Source organism: Prionailurus bengalensis, chromosome E3, assembly GCF_016509475.1.
Source record: "Prionailurus bengalensis isolate Pbe53 chromosome E3, Fcat_Pben_1.1_paternal_pri, whole genome shotgun sequence".
NCBI classification, from domain to species: domain Eukaryota; kingdom Metazoa; phylum Chordata; class Mammalia; order Carnivora; family Felidae; genus Prionailurus; species Prionailurus bengalensis.
The window spans coordinates 38,044,928-38,061,286 of record NC_057357.1 but is presented as its reverse complement, the minus strand read 5'-3'; the positions used below and the strand labels follow the sequence as shown (position 1 = coordinate 38,061,286).

General features: G+C 46.7%; 1 protein-coding gene across 2 annotated transcripts in view; it reads left to right on the top strand.

Annotated features, from left to right (window-relative positions):
- Positions 1-1,158: 1,158 nt before the first annotated feature.
- DNAJA3 (DnaJ heat shock protein family (Hsp40) member A3) overlaps positions 1,159-16,359 on the top strand; it is a 29,274-nt gene continuing 14,073 nt past the window's right edge. Inside the window, exons 1-5 of one of the 2 annotated variants that reach the window (XM_043560687.1) lie at positions 1,159-1,435; positions 7,240-7,373; positions 11,597-11,680; positions 12,415-12,609; positions 13,670-13,822. In XM_043560687.1, coding sequence (XP_043416622.1) covers positions 1,225-1,435; positions 7,240-7,373; positions 11,597-11,680; positions 12,415-12,609; positions 13,670-13,822 — 777 coding nt within the window. In that variant the 5' untranslated portion in view covers positions 1,159-1,224. The remainder of the gene's footprint in view (positions 1,436-7,239; positions 7,374-11,596; positions 11,681-12,414; positions 12,610-13,669; positions 13,823-16,359) is intronic. The other variant, XM_043560686.1, reaches the window with a different exon arrangement.

Here is a 16,359-nt window from a genome sequence, read left to right as displayed (position 1 = left end):
GCTATCTATGCAGATTAACATCCACATCCACAAAAATTTGGGTACAATGAGTAGAAGTGGCAAAGAGCACACTTCATCTTAAACCCATCAGTGAATCCTCAGGTTTCCTTCTTATTGTTTGGGGTGGTGGTCGGGGGTGTGTAAGCTGAAACTCCTTAGTAACGCTTACTGGGCCAGATTCCAGCCTCATCTCCAGTCACACACCCTAAATTTAGGGTTTAGGCAAACAGGGCAATCACTTTCACACCTCTGAGACATCTGCTTTTGAAGTGTCTGCTGCTTGGAATACTTCTCCCCTCCACCTCTATCTGACGCACTTTTCATCAAAGTCCAACTGGAATGTTACCTCTCAGATGTCTTCCCTGACACTCTAGTCTCCGCAACTTGTTCCAGAAACCCCTCACTTCCGTGTCTCTAACACGGTTTATATCTACAACAGCACTGATCACGTTATGTCAGTTGCTAAGGAGCCGGTCTCTCTCGATTCAGAGTTTGCTCCCCCGGAGCAGGGATGGCATGTCATTCACCGTTGTATCCCCAGTACTCTACAACGTGCGTGAAACACAGTAGGTGCTCACCACGTTTATTAAATTCGTTTGTGCGGCCTCGGCTCTCCCTTGGCGACTGGCAAGTTCATCACAGGTGTGCAGGAGCCTTAACACGCTCAGGACAGAACCGAGTGATCAAAGTCAGCCCCGCGGAGAATCAGCTAGAGAGAAAGTGAGCTTGAGGCTAGGCTTTGGAAGTAGGGCAGAGGCCCCCACGAGCTCACGCTGACACAAAGTGAGCAACACTCACGCAACACTTACAGCATCAGGTCAGTGGGAAAAAGACCGCGCACTGCATGCTGGGACTGCGCGACTGACGGCAGCATTGCACGCCGGGATATGTAGTCCGGCCCTTCGCGGGGATCCTGAGACCAGTTATACCCGAACACACTCAACCACGTCTCTACATAGATAAGGTACAATATTGGCCATCCATCACAGAATGACGAGGTCCTTCACGGCACGCATACCTAGTTGCACTCCTCAGAGGAAGCCTCATTTCGGTGTTGGCCACCAGAAAGTCGCATTGGGTGCTGCTGCGCATGCGCAACGCTTGCGCTTGTGCGTGTGCGCGCGCACGGGCCCCGCCTCCGGAAGCGCCATAGCAGCGCCGGCGAGCTGTCTTCGCGACACCTCCTTGAGCCGGGTGGCGCAGGCGCAGTGTCCCTGGGCCAAGATGGCGGCGCGGTGCCCCACGCGCTGGTTGCTGGTGGCTGTGGGGTCCCCGCGGCTGCCGGCTACAGCGGGGAGAGGAGCCCGGCCGCCCAGGGGGGACGTGGTGGGGGCTTCACTGGGCCACAAGCTGAACGTCACTGCATTCTCGCCTTCCCTGAGAGCTCGAGGCTCCGGGGCGCTGCTGACATTGAGAACTGGTGTCAGCTTCAAAGGTGAGGGCAGGCTCCAGCGCCCGAGTAGGGGCTCTAAGGCCCAGAAGGGACTGACTCGATTCGGCTACGGGGGTAGCGGGGTGGACGGTATCTTCTGACCTGTATGCAGAATTGCTTGGAGAGACCGGCGAACAGGAGGCAGAGAGGCCCAGATGGCTACTGAGAAATGGTAAACCAGGGAGAGTTGCATGGAGCCCTCGGCGGCAGTAGTGAAATGTTCCGTAGGCCTACAGTCTTCTCTTCTTTATCAACATTTCTAGAAGCCTCTTTCCAGCCTGCCACTGCTCCCTTACCCTATTCCGATCCCGTCTCCTCCTTTCACCTTATAGCCGGAAGGGAGGAGGTAACGGCCATTCGGTGAGCACCTGTTATGGTGCTAGGTACTTTGTGCCCCATCTCACTTGGTGGTAACAACCCTGCAAGAATGGAGTCATCATCCCCATTTTAAAGAACGAGAAACTGAGGTTCTAGCAAGAAGAATTGACCCGCCCAAGGTCATAAAGCTAAAAGACTAGAGTTGTCCTTTAATAGCTTACGCTCTTTCCGTCACGTGGTTTTAATTGAAGGATACACTTAGTAGTCTTTTATAAGTTCTTAAATTGGCAACTGTAATAAAAATACAAACTAACATTTATCGAGCGCTTTTCTGTGTACCCGGCATGGGTCATTTCCATGTGATAGATGCTATTACATTTTATAGACAAAGAAGCTTAAGTCTAGATATTAAACGACTTGTAGAAAGTGACAAAGTGAAAAGATGGTAGAGCCCTCATTCAAAACCAGCTTTCTTAATTGATGGAGGCGATACAGAAGTGATACATATTAAGCCTTTAGGTGCTTGTCTGTGATGGTTCTTCTGCTCTGTGTTGGATGACTTCTGTTAGGAGGAAGGAGGAAACACTGAATAACCAACCATGTGTCTGAATTGTCTTATTGGTTGTGTTCCCTACAATTTGTGCAAGTGATATTTATGTATATATTTACAAAGGTAATTAATTAACAGGCCCTGACAAGATAACCCACACAAGATAAATTGCCTGTTGGGGTGCAATTTTGTAACGCTTGTGTAATAAGGAAGTCATTAAAGCATCAGTAATCGTTATTCTTTTGTAAAGTGAACAAACTCACCTCTACCAGTGTGTGTGTGTGTGGGGGGGGGGGGACCTGGGTGAGTTATTTAATCTCTTTGAACCCCTGTTTCCTTAACTGTGAAAATTTGTTCATTGACTCAGGTATTTATTGAGAGTCTGCCATATGCTGGCCACTATTCTAGTTACTAGGGATACAGCAGAGAACAGAGAGATTGGATGAGGTTTTGGTCAAGTGATCCCATTTTTTAATTCTGCTCTTGCCACCAGTATTTCCTCATGGGTAGAGCAGTAGTCTGTTCAGGTTTCTTCAGGGTTATTCGGAGCTATGTCATGTTGTATTTCTCAGTATGAGCAAAAGTGGTAAGTTTCAAGTTTTGCTAACTTTTTCTAATGTCAGTGTTGTTTTAAATACAATTTGGCTGCATCTTTTTGTTCATTTATTCCTTAGGTAATTATTAAGCTATTTCTGTTCATAGTACATTTGTACAAGTTTGGGGAGCATTTTTGTTGATTGTGTATATATGAGAGAGATAGGCAGACACCGAGTACTGAGCCTTTGGGGGACCCTTACTAAGGAACCGCAATCAGCACATAGCCCAGAATGGGCATGTTTTGTATCACATGATGAATATTTTTGAGAGATGACATCCTTCAAGACACACTCTTGTTATTACATCTAAAGTCATCAACTCAGCTCCCAAACATGGGTTTTTGATCTTCTCTCAAATCTAGTAGTACAATTAGAGGGCATAAAACAACACTTTAATTACAACTTTTCTCCCAGGGCAGAAAAAAATGTAGTTATTTGACTCTGGGTTAGTCATTCTTGGAGTGACTTGGAGGCTGATCCTATTCTGGGTTCTAAAAAGGGCAAGACATTGTTCTTGGGGGAAAGTTTGTCCATTAAATGAACTTTAATTATTTTTTTTTAATTTTTTAAATGTTTATTTATTTTTGAAGGAGAGAGAGACAGAGTGTGAGTGGGGTAGGGGCAGAGAGGGAGGGAGACACAGAATCCGAAGCAGGCTCCAGTCTCCGAGCTGTCAGCACAGAGCCCGACGCGGGGCTCGAACTCACAAACCGCGAGATCGTGACCTGAGCCGAAGTCGGCTGTTCAACCGACTGAGCCACCCAGGCGCCCCAAATGAACTTTAATTATTGTTAACCATTGGTACTTTTTGGATAATGTCAAAAGTCATCAAATGTGTAATAGTTAAATGTGATGCGTCTTTATTCGCATGCAGTTTTGCACGTTACGTTGTTACATCCCATTGTTTCTTGAGTCCAAGGTCTCTGCTCACGTTCTTGGAGCTGCCACTACCAGTCTCTTCCTGGATTGGAAGGAGCCTGGGGGTGGTGGGGGCTGACAGGACCAGGGCAGCCCCTCACTCCTGAGTGAAGAGGGACTGAGTATAGGAGCACTAGGCCGCTAGCTCTGTTTCTCTCAAATCTGACCAAAGAAAGACCTCTGTGGTCGCCTAACTCCCACTGGTTCCACGCTGTCTGCTCCTTGTGTTCTGGGGGGTCTAGGGTGCGGGACAGGAAACAGTATGGGGATACTGAAGGTCGAGATTGACTTGGTGCTTCTGATTTCTCATCATTCTGACTCTTTCCTACTCGTCCTCCTGTCTGGTTACCTTGGCCCCCTTCCTGGATATCCCTCAACACACCTGGTTGTGTTTTGTGCTCAGATTAATTTTAAGTAGTCTCCCAGTCCTCCAGTTTGTTGTGGGTTGTTTTTGAGAGCTCTTTCTCATGCAAAGGTGTTCCCTTCCCTGTTTAACCCTTGCAGTGACTCCCTGTTGCCCTCAGGATAAAATCTTGACTCCTTAGGATAGCTCAACGGCCCTTTGCCATTTTCCTAGGCCTCATTAATCAGCATTATTATCTCTAACCACATCTCTACTTGTATAAAATGTATACAAGTTACATCATGCAGTTATTAGGTGCATGTGAACTTTCATGTGAACCAAAGATGATCTATGACTTAGCAGCCAAATGAGGCACTTTTGAAAATATAAGGGGAATCTGTTGCAAATGACATAAGGACTACAGGTGTAATTCTGGGCAGATTCCCTTAGCCTAGCTAATTTCTACAGTTTAACAGCAGCTGCCTTAAAAGGCCTTTCCTGAACTTTTTCAGTTGGGTTGTCAGTGCTTCTCAACTGGGGATGATTTTGCCCTGCAAAGGACACTTGGCAATGTCTGGAGACATTGAGTTGCTCTCTTGTGCCAGGGGTAGAGGGGCAGTAGAGTGTACTACTTATAAGTTGTTGGTGCTGCTGAACATCCTTTGACATATAAGTAGTTTAGTTTGCCAGGGATGCCATAAGAGAGAACCACATTTATCCTCACATTTCTAGAGGCTAGAAGTCCAAGATCAATGTTTTGGCAGAGTTGTTACACATCCTACCTCCAGGGGCACCTGGCTGGCTCAGTCAGAAGAGCATGAGACTCTTGATCTCAGGATTGTGAGTTCTAGCCCCACGTTGGGTGTAGAGATTACTTAAATAAATGAAAACTTAAAATTAGGATCCTACCTCGAAATAACAGTCACATTCTGAGGCACTGGGGATTAGAGCCTCAACGTATGAATTAAGAGACATAGCCCATAACAATAGGAAAGCCCCTTCACCAAGAGGAATCCAATACCATCCTCAACATTGTGAGGTTGAGAAACCCTGGTTAGGTGACCCTATGTGTGTTCTCACTGTGCATGTCGTTGTGTACTGTTTGTTTGTACACTCTCTCCCACGCTCCCATGTGGACTGTAAGCTCCTTGAGGGCACTGGCTTTCATCTTGTCTTCACATTGTATCCTCCCTGCCACTACAGTATTAATATCTTGAATAATGTAAGCTCTAGGAAGGCAGTGTCTGAATGGTCTGCTGCCTGTTCCCAGCACAGAACTCAGTGCCTGGCAAGTAGTACATGTTCAGTGAGTATTTACTGAATGAATGAATGAATGAATGAATGGTGCATCCAGAACCTTCTCTGTAGGCTGAAGTTCGACTTAGAAACCTGGAGCTGTCATGATCTTCATGCTCTTTCTTACTTGGCTCCCTTCCACTCCCAGCCCCGTGTCTTCAGTTGTCACGGAATTGGTTGGAGGTTAGGCAGGGCTCAAGTTGTGGGGCAGCTCCCCCTGCTTCACTTGGTGACAGACCAGTCCAAGTTAGTTCTCTGCTCTGTGCACAGAGGGCAGTTGAGTGGATGTGTCCGCCAGTGGACGTTCCTCCTACTGCTGATGCCAGAGGCATGAAGGGGGGCAGGGCATGTGGCTCTCTGCCTTGGGCTTTGACCCCATTTGTCTGTTAGTTAGTTTCAGGCATACGGCCTTTTAACCCCGTGTGTCTATTTAGGTGGTTTTTTTTGTTTTGTTTTGTTTTGTTTTAGTAGAGGGGCAGCACTTTTATCAGATTCTCTTAGATCTGTGACCTTAAACACTGAGAACCATTTTTTCTTCTTTTCTTTTTCTTCCTTTCTCTCTTTCTTTCTTTCAGAGAGAGAGAGTGCGAGTGGGGAAGAGGGGCAGAGGGAGAAAGAGAATCCCAAGCCGGCTCTACACTCATCACAGAGCCGGTGTAGAGCTTGATCCCATGACCCTGGGATCATGACCCCAGCTGAAATAAAGAGTCAGCCTCTCAGGGTGCCTGGGTGTCTCAGTCAGTTAAGCGTCTGACTTTGGCTCAGGTCATGATCTCGTCGTTCGTGAGTTCGAGCCCCACATCAGGTTCTGTGCTGACAGCTCAGACCCTGGATCCTGCTTCAGATTCTTTGTCTCCCTCTGTCTGCCCCTCCCCCATTCACACTCTGTCTCTCTTTCTCAAAAATAAATAAACGTTAAAAAAAAATAGGGGCACCTGGGTGGCTCAGGGGGTAAGCATCCAACTTCGGCTCAGGTCATGATCTTGTGGTTCGTGGGTCGAGCCCCGTGTCAGGCTCTGTGCTGACAGCTCAGCTCAGAGCTTTGTCTCATGCTCTGTCTCAAAAATAAATAAACGTTGAAAGAAAAAAAAATTTTTTTTAATTAAAAAAAAAGTCGGCTGCTCAACCGACTGAGCCACCCAGCATCCTGAGTACCGTTTCTTTAGTTCTTTAGTTCTCACATTGAGCATGTGGCAGAATTGTCACCTGGAGGGCTTATTAAACACAGCCTGCTGGACCCCACCTCCAGAGTCTCTGATTCAGGTCAGGGGTGGGGCCTGAAAATGGACAGTTCCAACAAGCTGATGATGCTGCTGGTCCAGGGACCACACTCTGAGAACCACCCCAGAACCACATCCCCAAGGTTGTATGGTGGAGGCAAAGAACCTGGAGAATTGTTAAGCATTAAGGAAGACAGCATATGAAGGTACGTGGCACATGACAGGTGCTCAGGTAGTGTGACAGTGGGGCTAGGTCCCTTTCTAGTCATCGCCCCCGGTGTAGCCCCCATCCGGGGTGCAGACATGAGGGTACGACCTCATTGTGTCGTGATCCAGCAGAATTAGCCCTGCCCAGTACTCTTCATTTTATGTTCATTGTACACAGTGGCCTTGGCCATCTTTGAAGTGCAGTGAGTTTGGTCTCCAACGGGCTTGAGGGGAAAGCTGACCCTAAGCTGTGACCTCCGTTCCTTTACAGGTGTAACCTGGCTGGGTGTTTACTCACAGCTTCCTTTTGTTGAGCACATTCCCAGAATGATTGTCTTTCCTTTTTTTTTCTTTTTTAGGAGTAAAAAGTTACCCTTTTGTTCATACTGCATCCTTCCACACGAGCTCCCCTTTGGCCAAAGAGGATTATTACCAGATACTAGGAGTGCCCCGAAATGCCAGCCAGAAGGAGATCAAGAAAGCGTATTACCAGGTCTGTATGGAAGCCAGATTTTAGGGACAAGACTGTAGAAGGGATGCTGTCAGTCTAGTCTGCTCACCAGTGCAGCGTGTGTGCCCATACGTGTAGGTGACATGTGGCTCACAGTGTAGAATGAGGTGAAAAAGAGGCAGAACCCAAAATTTTAAAAAATCTTTTTCCAAAGCTGTGTTCGTATTTAAAATTATTCTGTGCCTTGTAACTTGTATGAAAATTCACTACAAGATTCTTGATTTTTTAAAAAATTTTGTGTTCCTTTGTGGGGGGGGGGGCGGGGGAGGACGGCAAAAACTTTGAACCTAATATTTGTGAACTGATACTGATCAAGACCAAACCTAACAGCCATGGCTTGGATAGCTAATCCCTTCCCTTAATGTTTTTTCAAAGCGTACAATTCACTGGTTTTTAATGTATTCATAGAGGCTTTACAACCATCCCCACAATCGGTACATTTTCAACTGCTTAAAAAACCCCGTACCATCAGCATTCACTCCCCAGTTTCCTCTTTCCTCTGCCTTTGCAATTACTAACCTGTTTTCTGTTTCTATGGATTTGCCTGTTCTGGGCATTTCATAGAAGTGAAGCCGTACATCGTGTGAACTTTTGTGATGGCCTCTTTCACTCTGGAAAGAAGCTTCATCAACGCTGTGGCATGTATCGGTTCTTCATTCCTTTCAGTGGTCGAGTAATATTCCATGCGTGGATAGGCTACATTTTTATTTATCCATTTGGACATTTGGATCGTTTCCACTTTTTTTTTTTTTTTTTGGCTCTTATGAGTAGTGCTGCTGTGAACCCCAGGTATAGGTTTTGAGTAGACTTATGTTGTAATGGAATGAGGAAAGGCACGGGGTTAGGAAACAGACCCTGGCTTGGGAACAGTGAATATCATGTCTCTCCTCTTTGAACTGGAAGGTAAGGTACCTGATGTAAGGGTGGGAGAGCAGTGAAAAGATGGAGGCCGGGACCACAAGGGAGCACATGAGTCCCTCTGCAAGCACTAGAAACTTAATTTAAAAAAAAAAAAATTTTTTTTAACATTTATTTATTTTTGGGACAGAGAGAGAGAGCATGAACAGGGGAGGGTCAGAGAGAGGGAGACACAGAATCCGAAACAGGCTCCAGGCTCTGAGCTGTCAGCACAGAGCCTGACGCGGGGCTTGAACCCACAAACTGCGAGATGGTGACCTGAGCTGAAGTCGGACACTTAGTTGACTGAGCCACCCAGGCGCCCCTAGAAACTTAATTTAAGAGAGTAGGGAGCCATTCAAGTTTTTAGGTGTGGAAGTAAAAAGATGAGGTAAAACTGTGCAATTTAAAACTGGACATTTTTAAAGTAGTCTTTACAACGCAATTTCTGGGGTCATGACTTGATGAAAGCTTTGTGTGTATTGCATCATTTCATCCTCATGGCAGAGGCTTGGAGAGGTTGTGACCTACGCCCAAGGCCCCGTAAGTCACTATGTGTCACACATGAGACTAAAATACTGCAAAAAGGCCTCTCTTTTCCTTAAGCTAATCTCATGAGTACACCATTGTTTCTTGCCGTGGCTTTTGGGACCAGCCTTCGTGGCCCACCGTGATGTCCTGGCTGTGCCCTGAGACCCTGATCCGGGGCTTAGCACGCAGCCTCTGGTGTGCTCCCACGAGCTGCTGTGAAGACCAGCGTCTCCGGAAGCAGGACTGAGCTCAGAGATGCCATTGGAGCCGTACTCTGCCTTTCCACTGATGGCTCTCTTCATTCTGGATGGCTGGCGCTGCCTTCCTTCTGTCGGCCTGCCTTTGGGGAGTGGGTGGATGTTTCTGGCCACCTGCCACCATCCTCACTCCTCCCGGAAACCAGAGTTGCATGGCACATGACCAGTTCTTTCTTTGCAGGCTTGGTGACGCGTATTTCTTCTTTTGCTCCTGTGGAAGATCGAGAGCTGTTTGTCTGGCTCTTAGCATAAAGAAAGGACTCTCTGGGATCATGATATCCAGCCTCAGTTATTTGCTGGGCTGTTTTGTTGAAGAGGATTAAAGTCACCCATGTAACCAAAAGCAGGGGTGGTTAGGCTTATTCTGATGAAGAGCTTTCTAACAGTGAAGGCTGTCCATCATGATACAACCCACCTTGGGTAGAAGTGAGTTCCCCATCCCAGAAAATAATCCCATCATGTTTCTCAGATGTGGGTAATGTCCTGACACCCCTCCTTTTTTTTTTTTTTTTTCTTAATTGCGATAGATGTTTAAAAATTGTGTTAAAATATGCTCAACTCCCTTTCAAGCCATATTAATCTCATGTGATCATGTTTGTCTAAAATCCGACTGTTTCATGTTGTGGTCATTGTACTTGTTTCTCCAGCATGGGTCTTTGGGAGTCGGCCTGGCCCGTGCAGCCCTGTGATGTCTCCTTGTACTTTTCTGAATTTGAACTCCTTTGCATCCTCGTTTGGCATTATGAGCCATGACACCGTCTCATCTTGTCTTGGCTCAAATGCACTACTTGCATGTGACATCTCCTTTCTTTCTTTTCACCTAAGCCATGGACGTGGTATCTCGTGTGCAAGCTCTGAGGCTCTCTGCCTCAGTGCTGTATTTTCCGGTGGTCATCCTGGTGATTTGGGGCATACTGTTACTCAGTATCAGTGATTTTTTGGCTTGTCGTTGAAAATTTGAAATTCCTGCCAGATGCCCCCACCTCCTGACTACATCCTCTGCTCCCTTCTGTGTCCTAATAATGGCTGATGTCGCCGTGGGCCGTGCCCTGTGTTCATTTTAGAATATGTGGTGTCTCATCTCATCCCTGCCACAACCCTGTGGAGTAGGTACCGTTATCGTCATTTGACAGACGAGGAAGTTGTGCTTAGTCACATTCTGTCTGGGGTCTCAGGGCTACAGACAGTGGATCCGGACGCTCTGACCCGGAGGCTGTGCACTTCACTTCCTGCACCCTAACCTCAGCCAGCTGCTGGTGGCGTGGCGTCCGAGCCACATGGCTTCTCCGGTCCGCGGTTGGATTCCGTGTGCCTCCTTCCCTCACGTGAGGGACCTGTAGTGACCCAGACCTGGAAGGGGTCAGCAGCCACAGCAAACAGTGAGCCAACAGTGAGCCACCTGCAAAGCACAGCACTGCTCAGAGTGCCCGGAGGGTAACCGTAGTTTTAGAGCGGCTCGGCTCAGCTGCAGACAACCTAGTGAGATTTTACTCTTTTTTAATATTTAAACTTGTGTTTTGAAGAGGCAATACATTTCCTTTGTTCAGAATTAAGCAAATACAAAAGAGTATATTCGGTAGAAAGTCTCCCTCCTGTTCTCTTACATCCCTCCTTTTGCAGCCAATGTTACTAGCTTGCTATATGTTTTCCAAAATAACTTGTACAGCAGATACATCTACGTATCCAGTTATTTTCTTCTCTTTTTACATAGTTGATGGTATATCAGACACACTGTTTTCCACTGCTTTCACAAAGGTGCCCAAGTTCTAAAGCATTTGTTCTTTTTGGCAGAGATTTGTTGTGGTTAAAAAATGTGTATATGTGTCAGATTTGAAGAGATGGTTTATTTTATTTTACTTTTATTTATTTTATTTTTTAAAGACATTTTAAAAATATTTATTTATTTATTTTGACAGGGAGCGATCATGAGCGAATGTGGTTGGGGGGAGGGACAGAGAGAGAGGAGAGAGGATCCCAAGCACGTTCCATGCTGCCAACGCAGAGCCCAATGCAGGACTCGATCTCACAGAGCGTGAGATCATGACCTGAGCCGAAACCAAGAGTTGGTCAGACACTTAACTGACTGAGTAACCCAGTTGCTGCAAGAGATGGTTTATTTTAAAGTCTAAGGCCTTGTTTTAAGAATTGCTGTTGGTTGATGGGGCTCCTGGGTGGCTCAGTCGGTTAAGTGTCTGACTTTGGCTCAGGTCATGATCTCACAGTTCGTGAGTTCAAGCCCCACGTCAGGCTCTGTGCTGACAGCTCAGAGCCTCGAGCCTGCTTCAGATTCTGTGTCTCCCTCTCTCTCTGCCGTTCCCCACCCCACCCTTGCACTCTGTCTTTTTCTGTCTCTCAAAAAATAAATAAACAAACAAACATACATTAAAAAAAAAATTGCTGTTGGTTGCAAAATCTCAAAACAGACCAATGCTGTAAGGGAGGTGAGATTATGACTGTAATTTGAGGTCCAGTGTTAGTAATCATCATGTGTCCATTGTAATTTATGGTTTTCTCCCTTAGCTGGCCAAGAAATACCACCCAGACACAAACAAGGATGATCCCAAAGCCAAGGAGAAGTTCTCCCAGCTGGCAGAAGCCTATGAGGTAATGCGACGTACCTGTGTGTGCAGTCACTGTCATTCAGCTGTGTGGGTACATCACAGTGTGCTGCCCAGGGTAACCTGACATGTCATAAGGTCCATTGTGAAGACTGTCCCCATACCAGATTACCTCCTTGAAGAAAAGATTCCCAGGTCTCCTGCTAGATCTCACTTGGAATCTCAGTAGGAAACGGTCTGATAATCTGTATTAACAGAGCTCCCAGGTCATCTGATTTATAGCCGGGTCTGGGAGCTCCTGGTTGGATTAATTAATTCCACACTTATTTGTTGGCCCCCCTCCTTAGGGCATCTCTGTCTAGTGGGATGGTGCATATTGTAAAAGTAGGAGGCCGCCCGTGAGGAACTTGAAATGTAGTCAGAGGGATGAAGCGCACACTGTGGCGGGCTGCCGAGCCGTTGCAGAGCGACCTTCCCAGACTTAGAGGGTCTGTAGGGACTCACGATACGTAGAGTATCGTGTACCTGCTGTATGAGTGTGCACATCCCCCAGCCATCTGAGAGTACGTCACAGACGCCGTATCTCTTTATTCTTCAGTACTTGAGTGTGAATTTTCTAAGACCAAGAACATTCTTTTACATTAACCACAGTACACTTGTCAAAAGCAGGAAATGTAATGCTGATCCAGCACCCTTACCTGTACACACGGTGTGAACTTGTGCCGTGTCCTGGGGCTCGGGAGACCTGGTGGCGCCTGACCGCTGGGCCTTTTCCGGTAGGTGCTGAGTGATGAAGTGAAGAGGAGACAGTATGACACCTACGGCTCTGCGGGCTCAGACGCCGGCGCCTCCGGACAGAGCTACTGGAAAGGGGGCCCCACTGTCGACCCCGAGGAGCTCTTCAGGAAGATCTTCGGGGAATTCTCATCCTCTTCTTTTGGGGATTTCCAGAGTGTGTTCAGTCAGCCTCAGGAGGTAAGCTCCTTGTTTTAAAGAATCATTCACACTTTAGCCGCTCATTGTGAGGCAAACATTTTATGTTTCTTTTTCGCAAAAAAGAACAACAGAAAAAACACAAAAAAACCCCAAAGCATCTTCAATGGAATGATCTGAAGGCAGCCATTTTGGTAGGAAATAATTCCCATATTTAAGAAAAACCATGTAGGTAATCCATGTAGGTAATCCTTTTTAGCTGTACAATTGCTTAATCAGGCAGCCTGAGGCGAAGGCTTTGAGGGTCCATGATTCGGGTGCATTTTGTCTGGAGCTTGCTGCATTATTGTAGAAGAGCTCGGTGCCGGAACGGAGACACAACACCAATTCTACCTCTTGCATATTTATGTCCTAATAAGACGTTATCAGAGCTGAGAGAGGGAGCATGTTTTATGACTTAAATTATGTTTGGGGATCATTCGAGCTGTCTATAAGGACTATGTACAAATATTATCTGTGAACAGTTTGTTGAAAAGTACATTTTCACTTAAAACAAGCATTCCCTCTTGAAAATCCTGAGATGTAGGGCAGAGTCAGTCGAGTCCCATCCATTCCTACTTGGCAGAGGACAGGTGAGTTAAAAAATAAGTAGCTGGGTGAAGAGATGAACAGGGGGGGCATGGAGGATTTTTGGTGAAATTTCACATTTAGTGAAAGTCCTTTATGATTTTGTAACGACAGACCCGTGTCATACATTTGTTCGGGCCCTTCGGAAATACACCACCAAGGGTGGGCCCTAAAGTGAAAGACGAGCTTTGGGGGACTCTGATGTGTCCATGTGGGTTCATCCTTGATAAAAAATGGACGTCCCGGGGACAGATGCTGACCCTGGTGGGGGCTGTGCATGTGTGGGGGCAGGGGGAGATCCTGACCTCCCTCTCAATTTTATAAACGTGTAAAACCATCGTAAAGAATAAAGCCCAGTTTAAAAGAAGAGGTAACGTGAATGAAAACCGCTGACCATTGTCCTCCTTTACTTTCAAAGTGGAGGATCACTTTGGTAATTAACCAAAGATGACAGGCTGCCCTCTGACTTCTTTAGTACATCATGGAGCTGACGTTTAATCAGGCTGCCAAGGGGGTCAACAAGGAGTTCACCGTGAACATCACTGACACCTGCGAGCGGTGTGACGGCAAGGGGAACGAGCCTGGCACCAAGATGCAGAACTGCCATTACTGCGGCGGCTCCGGCATGGTGAGAGTGTGGCAGAGCCCCCCCCCCCCCCCCCCCGGGATCCCCCGCCTCTGGCCCCCCCACACCCCTTGCCGGCTCTTTTTCTACGCTCCTGTGGATAGCCTTGGAGAGTTATCTGGCAGTGCTTGGTGCTTTTGAGTGTCCGTGACTAGGTGGGACTGTTTTATCTAGATCTTTCTTTTCCCAAGAGTACTCTGTCTTGGTCAGTGATCCTGTGCTGTCTTCCCTGAAAATACACTTCCCTGAAAATTTTGGTAATTTGAAACCGTTGCTGGGGGGCGGGGGGTTTAAATTTTGCTTGAAGTGTAATCATTTTTTTCTTGGTAAGTTTTTATATAATACAAACATACAGAACAGTATAAAGAGCCACTCCCTTATTCCTTACCCAGATTCACCAGTTGTTAACATTCTGTCCCATTTGCACTGTCATATCTGTTGTGTATTTTCAAGGAACAAGAATGTTCTTTTATGCAACCACAACACAGTTGTCACTATCAGGAAATTTAATGTTGCTAGAATACCATTTTCTGTACTCATTCTCATGTGTTCACTTGTCCTTACAATGTCCTTTTTTTCCTGATCCAGGATCCATGCTGGGATTTTGCATAGTGTTTGGTTGTCATATCTTTCGTCTCCTTTAATCTGGGAACGGTTTCTCTGCCTTTCTTTTTCTTTATGACCTTGACATTTTTTAGGATTACAGGCCAGCTGTTTTGTAGAATGTCCTTTATTTGGGGTTCATCTGATATTTTCTCATGACCAGATTCAGACCACACATTTTTGGTGAAACGCCACAGAGGGGTAGTGCCCTTGACAGTGGATCACGTCAGGAGTCGTGAGGTGTCAGTTTGTCCCATTAGTGATGACGTGACATTGGATCATGAGTAGTTAGTTAAGATAGTGCCCACCAGGTTTCTTCACTGTAAAGTTGTTGATTTTCCCTTTGAGATTAATGAGGAAGTTGTGGTGAGGCACATACTGACTCCTGAACTCCAGATCACCGCGTTGATTGTAGGAGACTGAAAAATGGGGTGTACTGCCTCTCTATAAGTGTTCCTGAAACCTCTGGGAGCTGAGCAGTTACCTTTTAAAGAGAGTAGTGCCCCTCTGATTACAACAGCGATTGCTGAGAAAACAAAAGAGAAACCTGACCACCCAGAGCAGCTAGTCTGGTCCCTGAGGCCACTACTGCCCTGTTCTCACTGTACCTGAGGGCCATGTGGGAAGAAAGAGGGGGGCTGGGTCCTCCCTATCTTCCCCCGGCCCCCACCACTGGTGCCCCAGGAGCAAGGAGGCAGGCAGCCCCTGTTCCTGGCATGGTCCTGCTCATTCTGCCCTCCCCCCCCCACCGAGTGTCCTCTCCCCCATCCTCCCTGTGCACCCCCATCCTTCAGGGGCCTCTTGGCCCCCAGCCCCTCCCACAGCTGGCGGGGCCTTGTGGTCTGTGGCCACTACCCCCAGCTCCTCACTGGGTAGAAAGTGGTTACTTTTTTTGTTTAACCTAACTTCTTTGCACTGTTTGTTTGTTCATTTTGTTTTGTTTTTTTTAGAAAGCGGGAAAGGGGGAGAGAGGGCGGGAGAGTGCGTGCACGAGTGGGCAGATGGACAGAGGGAGAGAGAGAATCCCAAGCAGGCTCCATACTCAGCACAGAGCCCAACAAGGGCTCCATAGGACGACCCTGGGATCATGACCTGAGCCAAAATCAAGTCAGATATTCACTTGACTGAGCCACCTAGGCGTCCCCCTGCCTGTTTTGTAAATTATCGAAAAGTACTTGTTCTGACACAACAGTCGGAGGAATACATAAAGAAAACGTCAGTAATTGCCCCTTGCCTGGACTCCCAAGTTCATAACTTGAGGTGTTCTTTCCACAACTCAGTCTCTGTCTCCATACAAAAAAATTTCTTTTTAAAGCAAAAACTTTCTAATGAGAGTATATTACACATACTCTTTGTTGTGCAACTTGCTTTGGTCTTTGATGGATCATGCCCATTCCTCCAGGCTGATGCATGCAGATCTCATTTTCCAACTTAATGCTTAGGTTTCAGTGCTACAGGAAAACCCTCTACACATATGGCCTTCCATCTGATGCCTCTACTTTCTGTGACACAGACCTCCAAAGGTGGAATTGCTGGGACAAATAATCCTTACATTTAAAATGTCTTTAATTTAAAATTTATCATGTTTAAAAATGTACGTGTCTGTATTTGCACACGGTACAGAATTCTGAAGGAAAAAACAAAAGTACAGTGAAAAGTTAAGTGTTCCTCCCCAAGCCCCACCCCCTAATGGTTCCAGGCATCCTCCTTAGAGGCACAGCTCTGGTGACCTTCTTGTGTATCCTGCTTTAGACGGACACGCACATTTCAAGCCATCTGTATGGAGGTTCCAGTAACCCAAGTTAGCACTCTGTACATGGTGCTGCAGCATTTGCTTTGGTTTTTACAACTCTGATCTCAGAAAGCATTTCTCACCCATGTGCAGTGTTCTGTTAACATGGTTACACCATGATTTTTCAGGCAGCTCACTCCTGGTG